General features: G+C 39.0%; 2 protein-coding genes across 5 annotated transcripts in view; one reads left to right on the forward strand and one right to left on the reverse strand.

The window, feature by feature from the left end:
- The window catches only part of PHKB (phosphorylase kinase regulatory subunit beta), a 204,201-nt gene extending 196,693 nt beyond the window's left edge, over positions 1-7,508 (reverse strand). For 3 of the 4 annotated variants that reach the window (XM_078606542.1, XM_078606538.1, XM_078606539.1), the window contains exon 1: positions 7,419-7,503. Coding sequence is in view for 1 of the 4 variants with exons in the window: in XM_078606541.1 (XP_078462667.1) it covers positions 7,419-7,470 (52 nt within the window). In the remaining 3 variants the exon portion in view is untranslated. Of the gene's footprint in view, positions 1-7,418 lie in introns of all 4 variants that reach the window. The other variant, XM_078606541.1, reaches the window with a different exon arrangement.
- A 1,262-nt stretch (positions 7,509-8,770) lies between these two features.
- Positions 8,771-20,709, forward strand: part of ITFG1 (integrin alpha FG-GAP repeat containing 1) — a 183,172-nt gene continuing 171,233 nt past the window's right edge. The window contains exons 1-5 of the mRNA XM_078606544.1: positions 8,771-9,018; positions 12,245-12,320; positions 13,661-13,791; positions 15,513-15,564; positions 17,821-17,901. Of these exons, the coding sequence (XP_078462670.1) occupies positions 8,844-9,018; positions 12,245-12,320; positions 13,661-13,791; positions 15,513-15,564; positions 17,821-17,901 (515 nt within the window). The 5' untranslated portion in view covers positions 8,771-8,843. The remainder of the gene's footprint in view (positions 9,019-12,244; positions 12,321-13,660; positions 13,792-15,512; positions 15,565-17,820; positions 17,902-20,709) is intronic.

A 20,709-nucleotide genomic window follows, 5' to 3' on the forward strand; every position in this document is an offset into this window, starting at 1 on the left:
CGTGTAAGTATAATGTCAAATTATGTTTTACTATCAACCTCCACAACTTGACAGAGCCAATTAAATCAAGTTGTCACATGGGCAACTATGCCAACTGATTCCGTTCATCAGCAAAACAGAAGTGATGAAAAACAGAACAATTTGAAAAGATACACTCAACATCACATCAAGCATCGTCAGATTTTAACACATGTTCAGTTCACAAATGTGTTTCAACTAATAACGAATAAAAAATGTGCCTATTAAAAGAGACTGCGGCATCTAAGTAGAGTAGAATTCCTACAAACACTACGCCTTCACTGGAAATGTGGTGTGAAGATAAGTTGGCAGAGTGTTTTAATTTCAGCAATTTTCGATGTTGGCCCTTTAAAGTGTTGTTTATTATCAAACGTTTGAGAATTTTCTTCACAAATATCCACATGGCGCCAAGATGAACGCAGATTTTAGACAAGTCACACAGTGCAAATATACATCCAATTAAAAATGAACACACCACTGGCAGCATAAAGAACCATGTCCTATTAAAAGTAAATTGGGAAATGTTACAGTAACCAAGCAGTTTTAATCATCATTAATTAGCATCGTTGGAATATATTCAGTATCATTTTATAAACCGTATATCAGTTTTACACCCATCCACATAATTGGCACATTTTTAGAAGGAAACAATGATTAAAATGAACATCATTACATAAATAATTAACATGCAATAGTTATTTTAACACGTGAGCTTTCGCGACCAATATTATCCATAATAGATGTTTTTGGGTTAGATCGCGTAAATATAATTGCATCGTTAAACCCGACTCTGGCCGTCGCCTGATGAAGCTAGTTTTAATTACTGGCGAAACCTCTCACTGGAGTTGTAAATGTTGTGGGCTTACTCTTTAACACACCGGTGTGCTGTACTAGTAAATAATTGGCATGTTTTGTTTATGTGACAAACCTTACTAATTGGCTGTGCCAGGCGGTGGCGGGTTTAACGGCACATTTACGTGATCTAACCCAAAATACCTTTAGTATGCTATAGTTATGTTTTTCACATTCAAAATGTTGGTCCACATGGTTATTGCTTGGTAGCCATGCATGATAGAATCACATTTCAAAAGTTGGGCGCACAACTACAAAAAAATCACAACCATTATAAAAGTGCAAGTTATTTGATCACAAACAGGGTGAGTTTTTGTTTACACAATCCAAAAGAAACGCAAAGCTTCAATTGAGAAATGCGAAGGCATGAGCCTGCACATTGCCATTCTCTGTTCAATTATTTCCGTCAAAAAAGCAGCTAAATGTGTAACACTCTTGCTGCTGGTGATGACTATGGCAGTGTTGGTGATGTTCGTGTGTTTTTTTTGTAAATGTGGTTGTCATAGTGAAAATAATGCTGGTGATGGCGATGGTATTAAAGATGCAATTTGTTAAAAATAGTTAATGTTTCGGTTTAAACACGTGGCTAAAATTGGCAATGAGGTATTGGTGTCATTCACCCAAACCCTTTTACCTGTATCGATTCGATGAATCGTCTCAATGTTATTCAGGAATGTTTTTGGTTCATTTCATTTAATGCAGTAACCACAGGGATTATGTGAACCCAAACAACATATCTGAATCGAGAAATGTTATTTTTTTTCACATACCATTTGATGCATATATTATGTATGAGCTTTTAAGATGTGTTATGACTTGGGCAGGTGGCTTGGAAGCTAAAGCGCTGATATGGCAGTGCCAAGTTCCTGGGCTCAAATCCAGCCAGGCACCCATCAATATAGCGGGGTGTCAAGTAAAACGAGTTCATAGTTTCAGCCTCATCAACAAAAATGGCGAATAAAAATACATAATTTTACTTGGGTTTGAAATTTGGCTCAAGTCCAACTGGGTTTAAAAAAACATCCTTTTGACCGTTCGTGTGGTAAACAATCTCATAGCAGAGTACATGGGAAAGTGCACCCCAACTGTGCTTAGGATAAAAGGGCATTATAAGATATGTTTGGTATAATTCCTGCGGAAAACCTCTACTATGTGAGATTTCAAATTATGTTTTCATCACGTGAAAGGACGCTCATAAAACAACCGGAATTCATTGGGAAAATATTAATATTTTTAGGAAGGGATATTAACTATGAAGTGATGCATTTTTATACTTTTATAATCAGATATAGCCTTATTACACTTTAATCTGTTTCCTTGCTAGTTAATGAAATTACGTTTAAATGTTCACTGCTTATGAGCAAAGAATGTGTTGACTCAAATACATTCATTTGAAAGGGATGCTTTAGTGGAAACTTACACACTACTGCGAAATACAACAGCGCTTGTCAATATAAAAATAGCAGACTAAGTCAGATAATTTTTTTGAAAGGGCCCTCATAATGAAAGTTACAGGCTACAGTGAAGATGAGATGCGGACATGATAGTAATAAAAGTATAAAAATAGGTTTTCCCCTTTTTTCGGGCAAAAAAACAGGTGTTAAGATGTTAAAACACCAAACTGAAACCTTTTCCAAGGAATCATGTCTGCATTAACCACAATACGTGTGGTGAAAATACAAACAAAAACATACTGACAGTACATGCATTGTCTTTGAAACTGAATAGTCCACACCAGACAGCTTTCTATAGAGCCTCGTCTCAAACGGTGTTAGACCAGAGGACGCCAAAAGGCGTACAGCACAAAGATGATGCACTATCAGAGTAATGAGAGCTCGGGGTGAGCATCTACACACCATGGGACCTCCTTTGGCAGTACCAAAATATGAGAATAGGTTTTCCCCTTTGTTCTGGCAACAAAACCACAAGTATTTGTGGTTAATTCAGACATGATTCCTTGCAACATCTGTTTTGTTGCCAGAAAAAAGGAGAAACCAATTCTTATATTTTGGTACTGGCAAAGGAGGTCCCATGATGTAGCAGCTCACCCCGTGCTCTCATTACTCTGATAGTGCATTGTCTTTGTGCTGTTCACCTTTTGGCGTCCTCTGGTCTAACACCGTTTGAGACGAGGCTCAAAAGAAAGCTGTCTCTGGTGTGGACTATTCAGTTTCAAAGACAATGCATATAATATAAGATCATGTTTTTTAATAATAGTAGGTTTTTACCCTTTTAACTGGTACAAAACTGACACCTTTATTCAAGGCATCATGTTTGCAATGACCACAACACAAGTAGTCAAAAAAGCAAACAAAAAGAAGCAACTCTGATAAAGATGATAATATGCACTGTCCTTGAAGTTGATTGGCCCACACCCGAGACGGCTTTCTTTCTTTTTATCATCTTTATCAGAGTTGCTTCTTTTTGTTTGCTTTTTTGACTACTTGTGTTGTGGTCATTGCAAACATGATGCCTTGAATAAAGGTGTCAGTTTTGTACCAGTTAAAAGGGTAAAAACCTACTATTATATTTTGCCACTGGTAAAAGAGATCTCATAGTGTAAATCATGTTTTTTGTTTGTATTTTTACCACAAGTATATGTGGTTAATGCGGACGTGATTCCTTGCAAAAGCTTTTAGCTTGGTGTGTTAACATCTTAACACCTGTTTTGTTGCCAGAACAAAGGGGAAAACCTCTTCTTATATTTTGATACTGGCAAAGGAGGTCCCATCGTGACGATAGGAATAACTGTCCACAAAGCATGATCGTGGAGAAACCAATTAAATTTTAAAAAGTAGAACGTTTGTTAATGCATTATAGCCACCACGTAATAACACGAGCCAGTTAGGAGTGGAACCTGGCTGATCAAAAATGTGGTCCATTTAACTCGTCAGGTCTCCTGTTCTTCTTCATTTACTATACACAATATTACGGTAATTCACACAGCTTTATGATCGTTGAAATTGATTATTGAAGCATTAGGATGGAATCAGGAAGAAGCTATGAGAAAAAGGTTTTAACAAGTGTATCACAATTATAAACGTGTATTTCATATCTCGTATTGTTATACTTTAGTTTGTATTATTTTTGCATTGTTCTGTGGTCTTCTGCCAAAATACATAATTTAACTATCTAATGCAACCCAAAGGCAATTTACAGGATCCTTAATGGAGGAAATGAGTTATTGATGTAATTAATTAATCGAATGGGAACAACAGCTGCTCCTATGATTTGGTTGCCAAACTAATTTTAGATTATCTTTAAGTGTTTCATAGTGGTATAAAAAAAAAAACTCAAAACAACGTTTTCAGAGAAAAGCAAAGAACGCAAATGCTAAAGTTATTACCATTCAAACAAATTATTGTATACATGATTGATACTCATCAATTATTAAATTGCCAGCTATGCTATCATGCATGGTGAGTGGGCACGACTACATCATTAGTGTGTCTCCATCTCAATTTTCTTGTAGTTTAATGTAAAACCTTAAGGTAACGGTACTACTATATTTTCTGAGCAATAGACGATTAACTGCAAATACAACTGAAACGCTACATGTGCAAGAACACTGGGTGTGATTAGCACACAAGGTTGACTGCAGTACCTCTTGTTAACGTGAACAGGTTGATAGCAACGTGTATTATTATTATCTTTATGAAGGAAAGGGAGCATGCTGACACAATTACAAGCATGGCAATTACAGTACACGCAGTCGATGTCTCATGGCAACTGTGCAGGGTTATGCCGCAGTTTGTAAAATGCTTGTAAGTTTAACACGTAGGCATTTATCGCTACCAATATTATTCATAATAAAGATTTTTGAGTTAGATCGCGTAAGTGTGAATGTTTCGTAACCCTCCACCACCCGACACAGCCAGTAAGGTTTGTCACGTAAACAATGTGCCAATTGGTTACTATTTCAACCCACTGGTGTGTTGGAGAGTAGATGTTGTGGATTTAAATGTTGTGGATTTACATGTTGTGGATTTATTCTAGATTTGAAGCTTTCGTGACTGCAAGGATTCATATTCTTAGGTTTTTTCCAGTAAAGTCACGTAGGTAAAAAATTAAAATTAATAAAAGTAAAATAAAAATAAAATAAAAATCACGACGTTTACTCTCCAACACACCGGTGGGCTCAAGTAGTAATTAATTGGCGCGTTTTTTTTTACGTGACAAACCTTACTGGCTGTGTCGAGTGATGGAGGGTTACGAAACATTTACACTTACGCGGCCTCACCCACAAAACATTATGGAAAATGCTTGTAAGTCAAAAACTATCCCACGGCGTTGCAATTTTTTCCAGCATGAAAAATGTGCATAAAAGGTCACCAGTTTTTTTATTTGACTACTTTAAAATTCAACAAAACGGTGGCTTTGTGATATGCAGTGGAAATTCAACATTCCAATGGCAGGTGCTGCTCTTTCGATAGGCCAACCGCTATATTCTTGGTTCTTACGGTAAAGTCACGTAGAAGGGAAACAATGTTCTGTAGTCTTCTGATGATGATTGCTTGTGTTGCAGTCGAAACGTGAGAATTGTATTGTTTTATATATTTTTTTATTTTATTGTTTCCCTTCTACGTGACTTTACCGAAAGAACCAAGAATATGAATCCCTACGGTCACGAAAGCTTTAAATCAAAGGCCAACCACTGTTGGGACAATAATTTGTGTCTAGGCAACCAGGATTTGAACTCACAAGTTACAATTCTTCCAGTTCTGAGTGAAGTTAAATAGAAGAGTCTGAGATTATGCTGAAAGTATAAGCGCTGTCATTGTGGAATGAGTATTGTCATTAAAAAATACTCCATAGGTCCGTCGCGCCGCATACATAATTAAAACAGCATTCGTGTCTAATCAGTTTGAAAACCTCCTGAACAAATGGTTTTTCAGCAGCATTTGCCAAAACGGGCCACATCTACAAAGGTTTCCACATCTCTTAGCTGTCTTGAGTCGAAGGGGTGCTTGCCTGTAACAGCAGAAACCCCAGGAGCTATAGGGCCCACATACTCTGCTCATGAGCACACAATGTCCAACACCGGTTACGATTTTGCCGACTGCTCTCATGAGAATGGACCAGGGGTACATATACAATTAAATTTTGACTTCAAACTTTCGTGACTGCAGGAATTCATTCATATTCTTGGTTCTTTCGGTAAAGTCACGTAAATAGAAAACTAAAACATAAAAAATAAATAAAAATAAAAATTAAAAATCCACGTTTCGGTCGTCGATAGAAACGTCGTGGGTTTTTTTGCTTTTATTATTTTTAATTTATGATTTTTATTCCATTTTCATATTTTTATTTTCTATTTACGTGACTTTACCGAAAGAACCAAGAAAATACCTACAATTACTTTCTTTTATTTGATAATTTCACTGGTGCATGAAAAGCCCGTGGTTCACGTTATGCTGTCACTCAAAGTCACCCGCGATCACCATCGATGATGAGCTTGAAGACCAATCTCACTAAAAAACAAAAATCGCCATGCGTCCCATCCCTTGCACACCACGGCATCAATGTTGAGTGGAGCTCGACTGTGGAAACCAGGACAAGCACTGCCGGGGTCAACCAGTAACCATTACCGTAAGGACACAGCACACACTATGGGAACTTCATTTGCCAGTAAAAATATGATAATTGTTTTTTTACCCTTCTATCTGGCAACAAAACTGACACCTTTTCACAAGGAGTCATGTTTGCATAGACCGCAATACCTGCAGTCATACAAACAAAATACATAACTCTGATAATGTGCACTGTCCTTGAAGTTGATTGGTCCACACCCGAGACAGCTTTCCTTAGAGCCTTTTGGCGTCATCTGGTCCAACACCATGTGAGACTAGGCTCTAAGGAAAGCTGTCTCGGGTGTGGACCAATCAACTTCAAGGACAGTGCACATTATCAGAGTTATGTATTTTGTTTGTATTATGACTGCAGGTATTGCGGTCTATGCAAACATGACTCCTTGTGAAAAGGTGTCAGTTTTGTTTCCAGATAGAAGTGTAAAAAAACAATTATGACACAGCACACGTTTGTTTTATAGAACTCCTCGAGATTATTCAGTTAATTGCAACCCCGCGCGACAAACACAAGCATTGAATCGAACGATACAGCAACCGCAGAGCGATGCACACACTTCCACGACCCAGTAGTTAAACCACCCCGGGGCAACCAAAGCAATTGTTGATGTAACCACACCGGTTTAGCGTTGTCGTGTTTGCGCGTGTTAGTGTGACTTCCTTAGCACGCAAGAAGCCATACCTGTCAACCCCTTATCAGTGCCCTACCTTATCACAGACCAATTCTCACACCTTATTGCTCACCCCGTGCCCCTTATAAATCTCAACGTTCATCTTACAAAGTCCCAACACGAGATACACACAAACATTTGTTGTTATTTTGCCCGTATTGAAACGGCTCAACGCCATACGGACCTGCAACCTCAATTTATTTCCCTGTCACAAGAACGTGGAGTGACCCGTACGGGTTGACAGGTACATGGGGAGGAGGATGAGGAGGAAGAATAATCCTGAATTCCAAACCTGCTCGGACAAATTTCACCTTCATCGGCCTGGGCACAAACACTCCGGCCATGCCGCCGATAACTCGACCGACCTCGCAAAGCTTCTGGACCAGACTGACTCCTCCTACTCCTGCTGCCCACCACCACGTACGTCATCAAAAACAACACGCGGAGTTGGCGGCCATGCTCGTAAGGGACGGGCAAGGAGGTGGTTGGTGGTGGTGGGGGAGGGAGGGAGAGGCACAACTTGCGAAGCCAAACGGCGCACGTGCGATGACGTCAGACGCAAGGGTTGGGGCCAGGGTAAGCGGGTTGTCATGTGTGTTTTTTTTATTTAAAGATTTCGTGACTGCAGGGATTCATCTTCTTGGTGATTTCGGTAAAGTCACGTAGAAGGGAAATAATAAAATAATAAAAATACTAATAAAACTTAATACAATTCTTATTTTTATTAATAAGTATAAAATAAAACTTAATTTTAAAAAATCATTAATAAAATAAATGTTTGTTATTGCTTTATTATTTCCCTTCTACGTGACTTTGCCGAAAGAACCAAGAAGATTATTTGTTTTTGTATCGCACGCGTTATGTTGGACTTCTTTCGCGCCGTTCGTAGCCAAACGCGTTCATTTGGAGGTGCATACGGTTTGTCCCCTAAGTGAGATGATGGACGATTGAAATCGATTACGGTTTGGTGGTGGACTGCATACCTGTCAACCCCTTATCAGTGCCTACTTTATTACAGGCCAATTCAGACCTTATTGGTCGCCCCGTGTCTCTTATAAATCTCAACGTTCATCCTACAAAGTCCCATCAGAAACAATTTCCCTGCACAAGAATAGGGGTGAAACGGATGGGTTGACAGGTATGGGACTGTGTTATGCTCCTGAAGATGTAAAGTTGTTATGTTATTAGAAGTTTAAGTCACAAAACTTATTGTTGGGTGTCCCCCACATCAACACGACCCTTAAGCGGTGTTTGTCCTTAATTTTACCACCACCCCGCCCCCCCAAAAGTTGTGGAAATTCCACATTTCTATGACGAGTACGAGTACTATTGGTGTCCCTCACATTCACAAGACCTTAAGCGATGTTCGTCTTTAATATTCCCATTCCCCCCCCCCCCCCAAAAAAAAAAATCACTTATGGAAATTCCACATTTCTCTGGCGGGGACAAGTACATTCTGATTATCACGACCTTCAAATACAGTGGCCGTATCGATTATCCTCAAAGAGAACAGCGCTTCATAATTCATACACCTCATACGCCTATCCTTGCGCTCCTATTGGTCCATATCCACAATAGGGTGTGGCTCGCGCCGACCAATGAGGAAGGGCGAAGGTTTCACATCTCGGCTTGTGCGGTGTATGAAATTAAACGACGCGTCATTCCGCGTGTAAACACGGAAGCGCGAGGTTTTTGCCGTCGCACGGCGATCAAGAGGATGGCGCGACTTTTCCCGGCCGCGTTCTTGGCGTTCTCTTTGCTCCTTGAAGGCGGCCACTGCGGGCTCGTGAACGTGACGGACAGCGTCTTCGGGCAGATCGGCCGCGGCTCGCTCGCCGCCTTCGGCGACTTTAATTCTGACAAGCAGACGGACGTGTTTATTGTCACCGACAGTAAGGCCCCAACGCCCGCCCCCCCGCGTCGGCTGGCTGAGCTGCCCGTGTCGGTTGCACCTCGGCAGGCAGCTCTTCCAGGCAACGGCTAAGGCCGCGGTTTGTCGTGAGCATTCTCGAAGCACAACTTCGGTATTTATCGTGTGACAAAGTAAATATTGAACAGTATACGCAGACAAGTAGGCGCGCGCGTACGAGATAGTGCGTCTGAATTATTTTACAATTGACGAAAAATGTGCGCCTACGTTTTCCATAGCGAATCAATTTTGGAATGAATGAGATGCAACAAATGAAACGAAAAAGGCAACCCACTAAACATGTTATGAGGTTTTTGAAATGACGTGCACAAACGAGACAACTCAGGTGACACAACACAACGCTGCAGACGAGAAAGCACATCTAACGCAGTACAAAAAGATGGACAGTACAGATATTACAAACGAGAAATTGTGTTGAATCACCGGGATATGGTCAAGAATTGTATTGCTACAAAAGCGTATTAGCCTTCTGGACCAGTGTTTTCCGGCAGAGTTTAAGCAGGCACACCCTGCCTGGCCTGTTTCGAGTTTTCCTTGAGAGACGTCAGCAAGGCGTGACTTGGCAGCTGATAGTAAAAGGGACAATTCCTCACCATTGCCTCGTTGTATGGTATTTGACCCGGCGAATAACTTGGTGATAACAGCTGTGTCCGAATAGTGTGATTTGAGTGTGTAATGTTAGATAGCTCTCCGGTGTGTTTTGGGATCGTACCGTGTGCTCTTTAGCGTGTGATGTCTGACGTTTTGCTCCACGTGATGGGGAGCTTCATCAGGAACTCGTGCTCTCGAGTTTTCTCCAGGAACTCAAACTCCCAGCACGCGGAGCAAATCGCCGGTAGCGAAGAGTGCCAACCCAACACGCGGTACAATCCGGAAACACGTCTGAGGGCTATACAGGAGACCTGCAAAAAAACCCTACTCAGTGGAATGTTAATGTAATGATTGTAATCACTGCTCTGACTACAACTGTTTACATACCCAAGTTGTCAATACAAAAGCTGTGCTTGTCCACCAATGAATAATGGCTTCCCCGCGTCATTTGGGTAATTTTACCATACTTCTACACTGGTCAGCAGCGTTTGTTGTAGAAGGGAACATAGAAGTATAGTGCAACAATATTGCTGCACTGAGATCTGTCACCTACTGTGTAGCCGTACAGCCTAGGACACATGTAAAGCACGGTGATCACCTATCAGAACACATCTCCAGGTCTAAGTTTACATAGCTTTCCAGATTGGATGGTCATAGTGCAGAAATAACACCCACAAACGTGAGAATTATCATTCAGTCTTGCAAAGAATGGGTATTTGGGGTTTTAGACAATTCAGGCAGATAAGACTTACTCAATCAGTCACCTCTGCTGAATTACGACAAATATGCATACTGTAACATCCCCAAAATTCAAATTGACCACCTAGTTTACTGTTGTGGCAATTCAGCTTGAGGTAGGTTTCAAGAACTTAACGAATAGTGGGTGTACAGACACATGCTTGAATAAGTTTCCACTATCATAACACTTAACTGAAATATAAAGTTAAAACATTTCAGTGACTTATGAGTGGGTTTTAAAATTACAATATCTGCTTGCAGTCATACTGCCTTTGCAGCTATCTTTTTAATTAGAAGTGATTATAGAAAGCCTGGTAAAATATGGCCTTATTTTTCTTTTAGACTACCTGTACAGTCAAACTCATCTGACGTCTGAATAGCATCAACTCCTATTATCTTTAGCAGCTGAAGAGTATCAGAAAACTCCTATTATACGTGCCCCTTTTCATCCTATTATCCATGATTTTTTACGGACAAGAGTAAATTTAAAGGTATCATTGCAGATAAGAGGATGTGCGATCTACGTCCCCCACATTATCGTGAATATAACATATATTTGAATTTCAAATGCGAATTTAGAATTAAAGTTTAGAAATACAAAAAATGTCTCGCTTTAGTTGAAGAACAATGTATATTTTGTAACACAACAACAGTCATTGCCAAATACAGTTAGTAATTTACTTGGTTTTGTCAATGGATTAATCTTACCCACCTTTTAACACTTGAAAAGAAAGGCAGACTTTTTTATGTTTAAAAAATATAATGCAAACAGAATTGTAACGTGATCACATTTAATATGGTTGTCCCATGCCTTTGCAACCACAGTTAAGAGTCGTGTGACAGAAAATCCGTACAAGTGGCAGATTTACTCACCCCCCTCCCCCCCCCCGAAGCGTGTACCTGTACATAACATCACTGGAGCGGAATTATTGGCACGTGTGCAATCAGTGTTGGACATAATTTGTTTCAGAATTGTCAGCTCCTTGATATAGAGGTGATCCTGATAACACAAATGTTAAGCTTGTAAAATGTAACATTCATCTTAACCTTAACTCCAATCAAGGCCTTGACCCTGACATGAAAATCAGTGACAGCCCTTCCCTGAAGGGAACATATCCAATCTTGTGTCCATTTACTGAGACCTGGAAAAGCCCTGTATTGAGTAATGTTTGTACAGAATATCTGCACAGGCTGATGTAGAGTGCTATCTTTTTTTTAATCAAATAACTGCAAATACATTTAGTGTTTCCCCTATGAACATACAATGTAAGGCAATCCCTGCCAAAATCTCGCTGCAGAATTTAAATTAACCAACTGACTGGTCTGATAGCAGAAGTTATTTTGTTGAAAATCACTAGTTTAGGTATGTCCTGCTAGAATCAATGTGAAAGGTGCAGCCTATGAATGACTTGCTCACTCCACTGCTGGCAGATGGGACTTCAATCGAGGAATCTATAGATAATTCGGCCTCCTCTTACATACTAGCCAGACGCCTTTGAAGAGATGGCAGTACCCACACTTTACTCCACCACACGTGGGTTGTATATTGACTAACTTTGGTGTCGCTATTCATTCTGCTGGACGGATAGAGGCAGGGGAGGGGATTTTAAAAACACTTGCCCATTGTTTCAACTGTCACACCAGGAGATCGAGCTGCCACTTTTTGGATTCCAAATTAAATCTGATAGCGGTTACACGCGAGCATTATGACATTTTAAATGTAACGAGGCATTGTAAAAATATTAATATACGCTATTAAGTCGATCTGAGCCCACAACTAATAAAATGAAGTTGTTTATGAAAATAAAGGTTCAATTTCACTCAATAACCATGCTTGTATGTATGTATGTGTGTTGTAGAAAAGAATGTGACCATATTGCTGTCTGGAGGAAAGAAAACGTACTTTTCAAAATACCTCTCCTTCGCCGCAACAGAGTAAGAAAACCACACACAACGCTGCGATGTTCCGCATATAACCAAGGCTTCGTTTCTCATGGAATTTATTCCAGGGACCCAAACCCCCGAGACCTCCCTGCTTCTCAATATGGGAATATTTTACAGAACCCAGCACCGACTGATGTTAACCCTGCATATAACAATCAATCAAGTTATCGATTAAAATTATTATAACATGCACGATACATTGACTTGTACATGTGAGAATAAATTAATCTTTACAGTCTATGCATTATTTTATGCAAATGTAAATTAGAGCTAATGGAATAAACGAGAAAGATGATACAAATTATTACAGATGGTACTAATGAGACGGACAGAGCATACGCGACAGGTAGCAAACGGACCAAATTTTACTGCTATTCGAGAAAAGACGGTGCATGGGATTGATTGCACGGCCCAGTTAAAAAAAAATACAGACAGTTACCGTGATGCACAACGCAAACTTGACAGTGTAGAGAAGACACGTACAAAAATACAAACTACGAATGAGACAAGGAGATAGAATAGACTAGACAACTAGTACCAACGAGACGGACAATACAAATAAGAAAAATTACACACGAGACAGATGGTTAAGATAGATGAGCAGAACAAATGAGATAGAAAAATGAGATACAAAAATGAGATACAATACAAGACGAAACAAATGAGGAAAAATATTTGGAACCAAAAATCAATGTACAACACAGGAAATAATGAGTGAAGCATACACAGTATAAATAATGAGGTGGATATAGGGAATTATTATTGGTATATGCAAGAAATTGTCTATTCCTCAATAGAATTGTGGCCCCAAATTAACGACTCCGCTGTTGGTGGGCTGTCAGTAATTACTGGCTTAATAATTTTACACGTAACGTTACATGTTGTTATCACATAAAATAAATACTACTAATATGATGGTAAATAATGTTTACTTATCTGTTGTTATAGCTATTTAAAACATGATTGCTATTTATGCTGTATACATTATATATATCAAAAACTCGATTAATAAATATTACTACATTTGTAGTGTTGTGTCCCTTCAATGAATAAAATGCCTGTACGAAAGTATTGTATGGAATAAATTACACTAATTCTTTATATGCAAACGTAACATTACATTTATTGAATGCCACTACTTGCTGTGTGTGTGTGTGTTTGCTAACCAGGCAGATACTATCGTCTCATTAAATATGAAACCCTAGTCTTATATAAGATGAGGTCAAGGTCTTGAACCTGGAATCCCAGCATTTCTGGCTCATTACCCTCGGCAGCAGCATAACATTATCGGCTGGCCAGCCCTCCTCACGATGTTTCTCCTTCGTCTGCAGCGATGGAATTGTGACCAGCGTGGTACCAGGTGACTACGATGGGGACTCGCAGATGGATGTTCTCGTCGCCACAACGCTCGATAATGTATTTCAGCAACTCACCGTTTATTGGGGAAACCAAGGGAAGACAGGTAAAAACACTTATTAAGTAATTATGAAATTTTGAATAACATTCATATTTATTTAATACATTTGGATTATGTGCCATTTTTAAAGAGCAAGGCTATCACAGATGCTCTATTTTGTGTGTGTAGACATGTATAGTATGCCAGTAGGGAGGGAAATTATAAGTGATATTACCAAATTAATTAAAGTAATTTGCTGGTAATGTCCAAATTTGTGTAATGCAGGCACATATGGCCTACCTACTCTGTTTTTTCAAGAGCATCACAAGATGTTAACATACGCTGGGAAGACAGACTGAATGTATTGATAGCAGTTAATGCACCCACGGCATTCACCTGAGCGGTCGATGGGCTCGACTTGTGATCCCGTGGAACAAGTGGCACATTTGCAATCGCTTGGCTTAGTCACCATCCGGAAATAAACAAAGAAGGCTCTTCTTCTTGGTTCTTTCGGTAAAGTCACGTAGAAGGGAAGTAATAAAATAATAAAAATAAAACATAATAAAATAATATTATTTTATAATAATTATAATAAAATTTTATTATTATGTTTTATTTTTACTATTTTTTTATTATTTTATTACTTCCCTTCTACGTGACTTTACCGAAAGAACCAAGAAGATGAATCCCTGCAGTCACGAAAGCTTTAAATCGAAATAAAACAAGGCTCTGTATCACTGCCAACAAAAAAAAACAATAATTTAGTCTATCAGCCGATGAGTATTTTAGAGAAACGTTTCCCAGCGGCTGATGAAACTTGTTTATTATTCATCGACATGCTAATGTCCAAACAAATTAATCCATACTCCCTCCAATTTGTTTTACATTTTTCTAAATCCATCTCCTAAATATAAATTACCTGGTCGGTCAAGATGGCCCAGTCAGGTTATTGTGTAAAGTAGCAATACCTATAGTTTCTGAAACTTTTACTTTAAAAAAAATCCTGAGTAAAACCTCACGTTTTTGCAAGTACATATATTTACACCCCCAACTCGTATATCATTGACTTGATTGAAAAGCGTTTTCACTCCAAGATGTCTTCATCTCCAGCCTAGCTATACAATGACCCTTACACAAAAATCCTCTCTAGCCTGTTAAGCTTATTAATTTGTAAAATGAAGTGCACAAATTCCTTACTTGTAATTATCTAATGAACAAATCCTGTAAAAATCTCATCATCACATCCAAAGTTATATTCTAAATGGCAGATGCAGATGCCTTGACCAAGCCATTATCCAAATTGCATTCATTGCTAAGCAGAATATTATTTTTTTCTTGGATCTCACTTGTTCCCATTATGCTGCTGAATGTGTCATATAATGCATTTAAAAGTTGAGTGATTGATTTCAGCATAGCCTGCTACTTTGTGTATTGTGATGAACGGACTTAGATTTCCTTTTAAGCATATGCAGCTGCAGCGAATGCACACCCAGTTGTCAGGAAACTGATGTGATTTATTGACCATTGCATGGGTGTAATGGGATGTGGAAGTGTGGTTTAATAATAACCAAGACGGAGAGACCAGAAAAACAAGGATTCTATGGCAGGGAGCAGAGACCTCTTTATTGAAATGCTCACAAGTAGTCAAAATATTCACTGGGCTGCCGGAAAATTTAAGGACACACCTGTATGACGTCGAGTCAAATGCGAGGATTTGTTGAAGTTTCATGTTCTCATGAATGACATTTTGTTTTATACCCACGTGGACACGTTTTCTGTCTTTATAGAAAACCACACGAAACTGGAGCAGCTATTTAAAGACGAGCCCCTCGTATTAGAGTAAGTATTATATTTGCTCAGTCTTCCAGGAGTTATCATCAAATTATATTTTTAATGACTTCCAGGATGACAGCCAGATTAAAATAAATAACTTGCAGACATTAATTATACAAATGCATTTAATATAGACGTCACGTTATGGACCAGTGCATAAGTCTTGTCTCCATACGAGGACTTGGCAGTGGCTGATTCATACACGTTACATGCTACATACAGTGTAATTCATTACAACGACACGCTTTATATATATAGGCATGAAGACGTGATCATCTTGACAGCATATTCTTCACAAGAGGTATGGAGACCACTTCAGCCTCTCCATTCTTTGCCAACTGGCACAGGTTTATTCCAGACTTTTGTCCAATCCGAGACTTGCCAGTCTAGCATGACCAGTTATCCATCCAGCAGTGGCCTCTCTCTCTCTTTCCTACATTTTTACTACACCACGTGCTTTTTGCGTGTTAGTTTGTTGTCCTTATTCCACACCTTCGATTAGCGTGGTTGGCTATGCACGGTGTAAAAGAAGTTCAGACGCTGTCTTTCTGACAGACCTGTTCTTCACCTGAGGACGGCTGCTTGCGTTGTGGCCGAAACGTCGTGAGAATTATTTTATTATGTTTTATTTTCATTATTTTATTATTTCCATTCTACGTGACTTTACCGAAAGAACCAAGAAGATGAATCCCTGCAGTCACGAAAGCTTTAAATCGAAATTTAAGTTCAACATACATACGTACATTTTTGGACCAGCTGACCAGCACTTCCGCTCTCGACATTGCCACGATTGATTATCCAATTTTAAACCAAGCAACTTTTCGCAGAAGCTCCAAATACAATCCCCAGTTGCGATAGCATGATGCCGTCCATTCACCGTTCTGTGTAGGAGATACGGAGAATACTGCGGAATAAGCCACATCTCCAAGGATACGCATTTTGAATGCATCCCAATGGAATAAAGCTTATAAATAAACTGTATAAATATACTTGCATTAGTGTGTTGCAGCACAGCCCAGGGCCGGTGCAAAGCAGTGCAAGCACTCCATCGCAACCTTCCAATTGATGCACCAGCCACTTTGTCACAGCTTGTGCCATCCTCAAAGGGAGTTAAGAGTCTGCTTTCCCATCTGGTTAATTGCTTTCTTTCCCAAGATATTAATTTTGCTAAAGTTTTTTGACCAAATGTAGTTGCCAGAACGCCTCCAAATCCTTGCAAGTAGGGGACTATTTGCACTACTAGCATATGTGTACTTGACTCGGAGCAAGAAGTTCTTTCTTAATGTTATTTTACGTAAATGTTTTGAATTGTCACGTGAAATTAATCGAAAGCTTTAAATAATAACGTGGCTTACAAAACATATTTGAAGTTCAAAACAAACCCATGAGGTTCACACATTTATCGCTTCATCAGGAAAAAAATGACCATATATTCCTATTAATCTATTGTGTTCTCTGAAGAAGGTACTTTGGCCAAAATGTCAACTCTCATATATTTTAAGACCACATTGTTATTGATGAATGTCAGTTTTTTTCGTGAATTGTTAAAGTGCACGACTGCCACACAGTAGCATCACCAATTAATGTGGTTAATGTGTGTTATCATTGTAGTTTTAATATGCATTTATTTTTCGACTAAATTTTATAAATATATATCCTAAGAATAAATTATGATTTAGTCCCGAGCACTGGACACTGTGTACTGCGTTTTAGTTGGCGGTTTCACAATTAGTAATTGCCTGGCACAACATCGCTTATTGGTTCCACATTTTTATTGTAGTTAGTGTTGCCTAAGCTGTATTTCACCCACGTTTCTCTCGCAAGAGAGAGAACATTTTATTCCATCATTTACGTTCATTTTACCGTCACTACCCATTGCCCCGTGACAGATTTTATATTTAATTTGCAGATGGCATCGTAATAGAATACATGCTACCTTAATTTTGCTATTTTAAATATTTTCAACCTTTGATTACATAAAAATAATGAAAATGTATGACAAATGAGAACATTTTACATTATGCAATATACAATATGTTTGAATATGAAATACCACTTGACATGACATTTACATAAATATTGCATAAGTACGTGGATGCGTTTGTGTGTGTTGGGCATGGTGCTGGCCACCCACCTACCCCCTCGTGTGGGTGGCCTGCACCAAGGTCGTGATCGGCCTTCACAGGTGCACGCTAACAGCACTTGGCCCAAGTCTGCCATGGCTATACAGTGGATCATTGTCTCTTTGTGTGTGCTTAACAGCTTTGATGGCGACATGATACCAGATGTTCTGGGAGAAATTAAGGGAGAAGAAAAGAGTTCAATTTGTTTCATGAAAAACAGGTAATGGTGCAAACTTCCACTGTGCATGATAGCAGCTGTACATAGAGAGAGAGAGAATATTCGAGGCAGCAATGTTAACATCAGCACAGCTGTGAGCTGTCAAATTAGCCTTCTGCTGTGCGTATGACGGAGAGGATGAGGGTAGATTTTGGTAAATGAAAAAAAAGGCACAGAAACAACATTGCATTTCTAAGTGAACCCCTGAAGGAAGCTATATATCTAAATGCAATGCTTTGCTATTTGGTTTTGTGTGGCGGTTGCGTGCTGTATTGTATTGTCAACAGCAGGTTTGCCTGCCTTGTTTCCCCAAAATTAGCAATCACATTCTTCTTAGGTTTCCCCCATCTGCTACTTTTCTCTTAATCTCTTCGTAACAATTTTGATGGTGTCTCTTTGCTGAGGTCATCCACGCACATTTTTTTTTCTCGGTGCACCTCTTTAGCTGCACGTATTCATCTTTTTACGAGATTAAATTGAATTTTTATTTAAAGCTTTCGTGACTGCAGGGATTCATATGCTTGGTTCTTTCGGTAAAGTCACGTATATTATTTTATTCTTTCCCTTCTACGTGACTTTACCGAAATAACCAAGAATATGAGATTAAATTGCATCTACGGCACAGTATTGTCTATCCACATGTCCCGCAAATGCCATTTCACTCTGTGCAATCGTGGTTAAAATAATGATCGGGTTCTTTGACAATTATTTGTAAACCCTCTTTGTTATTAATTCTGTTCTTCCAATTAATGTTCAGCATGTGATGATTGCTTGTGTTGCAATCGAAACGTCGTGATAATTGTATTGTTTTATATTTTATTATTTTATTGTTTCCCTTCTACGTGACTTTACCGAAAGAACCAAGAATATGAATCCCTGCAGTCACGAAAGCTTTAAATAAAAAATTGATAGTTTGTTTTAATTTGTTTCTTTTTCCTTTGGTAAAAGTTAATCTTCATTTGATTTCTAACAAACGTCACTTCTTAGGATCTGTTTGTTAGTTGTTATTAACTGCTTGTAACACACTCTTTGATTCTGGAATGCATGCCTCATCAACTCGAATGTCCTCTATATATCGTTCGTGATTCAACCATCCACGTTCCTGAGTATTTGTAATCGTCAAGTTGTTGAAGTTCTTAACCTTTTTTTAATCACCGTAACGTTAGTTTTCGTTTTCTTCAATGCCATTACATCATTTTTATTTAATTGATTAATTTTTAATTGTTGATCTCACCTATCATCGGTAAGAATAATATCTGTCATCAATTTATTTGGGTTATTTGCTTTCATTATATTCGTACCGGAATTCTTATTTCTACTTCCTCGATATGAAAATAAGTCGTTGTTGATGTTACAACCAAGAGAATGAAGACAGCCTCATCTTGAGCCTCGTCTCATTTCAAACTCCGTAGGCATTCCTACGCTTGTTCCTACTCTGCACGTGTTTTGGCTCAATTTATTCCCGGCCACATGTCTTGTATCAGAATGCCCACACTTAATCTGGGCGGTTGTTGCGAATCGCATCACAATTTAATTTCCAGCTTCTTCATCTGAGTGCTTGAAGTCAATTTTGTATAATCCTAATTTTTTTGGTTCTTTCGGTAAAGTCACGTAGAAGGGAAGTAATAAAATAATAAAAATAAAACATAATAAAATAATTCTCAAGCAGCTGCTTGCGTTGTAGCCGAAACGTCGTGAGAATTATTTTATTATGTTTTATTTTTATTATGTTATTACTTCCCTACTACGTGACTTTACCGAAAGAACCAAGAAGATGAATCCCTGCAGTCACGAAAGCTTTAAATCGAAATTTCAATCCTCATTTTTTAAAGGGGTATTCTATATCTTCATGTCCATTCTGGCTGTGAACTCGAATTTAAGTTCTGCTCTTGATTGATATTCTTTGTGTATCTAATGCTGTATCTGAATATATATATTAATACAGCTTTAAACAAGCGATAATGGTTACACAATATCCTGCACTTTGTAATTGCAAACATTCGCATCAAAAGAGCCCAGCAGTATTACTGTGTCATTGTGTTTCTGAGGTATTTATACGCATGACAAAAATCAAATAACTCATCTGAGTCTAATGCTGGAGCATATGCTTGTATTATGAACAGGTTTCTGGGATTTTGCTGAAATGTCTGCAGTCTTTAAGAAATAGCATCTGTATTTAATGTAATGCAGTATAATTCCTTTGAAATGATCGCTGCGTGCTATTCCTTCTTTTCTCTCCACGTGAAAATATGACTTTAAACTCGACCTCTGGACGGTAATATACTTCTGAATTCTCCATCATCATTCCAAGCAGTTTCAGTGTTCCTAAGAATGGCTCCTTTCTTTCACTCCAATGCCTGATGAAGATGTCCGCTAGCTATCCAGTTTAATTCCAACCTCAAATGTCCCGCACGCAGATTATCCACCACCAAACACTGTCTGCCGTGTCGCCGTCAAGCAACCGAGCAAAACGACTCTCATTTTCACAACCATTTCCCTGCGTGCCGGCACTATTGTTTGTGATATGTTGGAATATTCGTGAGTATTTTTCACAGCTGTTGTCTACGGTGTGCAACCAGAAGGGCACGTTAATGGTTAAACAGACCATTCTCTCATGCCCAGACAAGCTCGCATGCTTGCAGTGGTCCCACTTCTGTCCCCTGGACACACCTGTATATCGTGACTGGCCGGCTGTCGAACACACCCCTGTCTTTTGGTCTAAGTGGGTGCGATGGACTTGTGCGTGTCCACTCGTAAACACGAGCAAAGGGGCAGGCAACCGGGTCGGCGTGACCTGGGGCTCACGTGGGC

This window comes from Lampetra planeri, chromosome 26 (assembly GCF_965212315.1).
Source record: "Lampetra planeri chromosome 26, kcLamPlan1.2.h2, whole genome shotgun sequence".
Taxonomy (NCBI): Eukaryota; Metazoa; Chordata; class Hyperoartia; order Petromyzontiformes; family Petromyzontidae; genus Lampetra; species Lampetra planeri.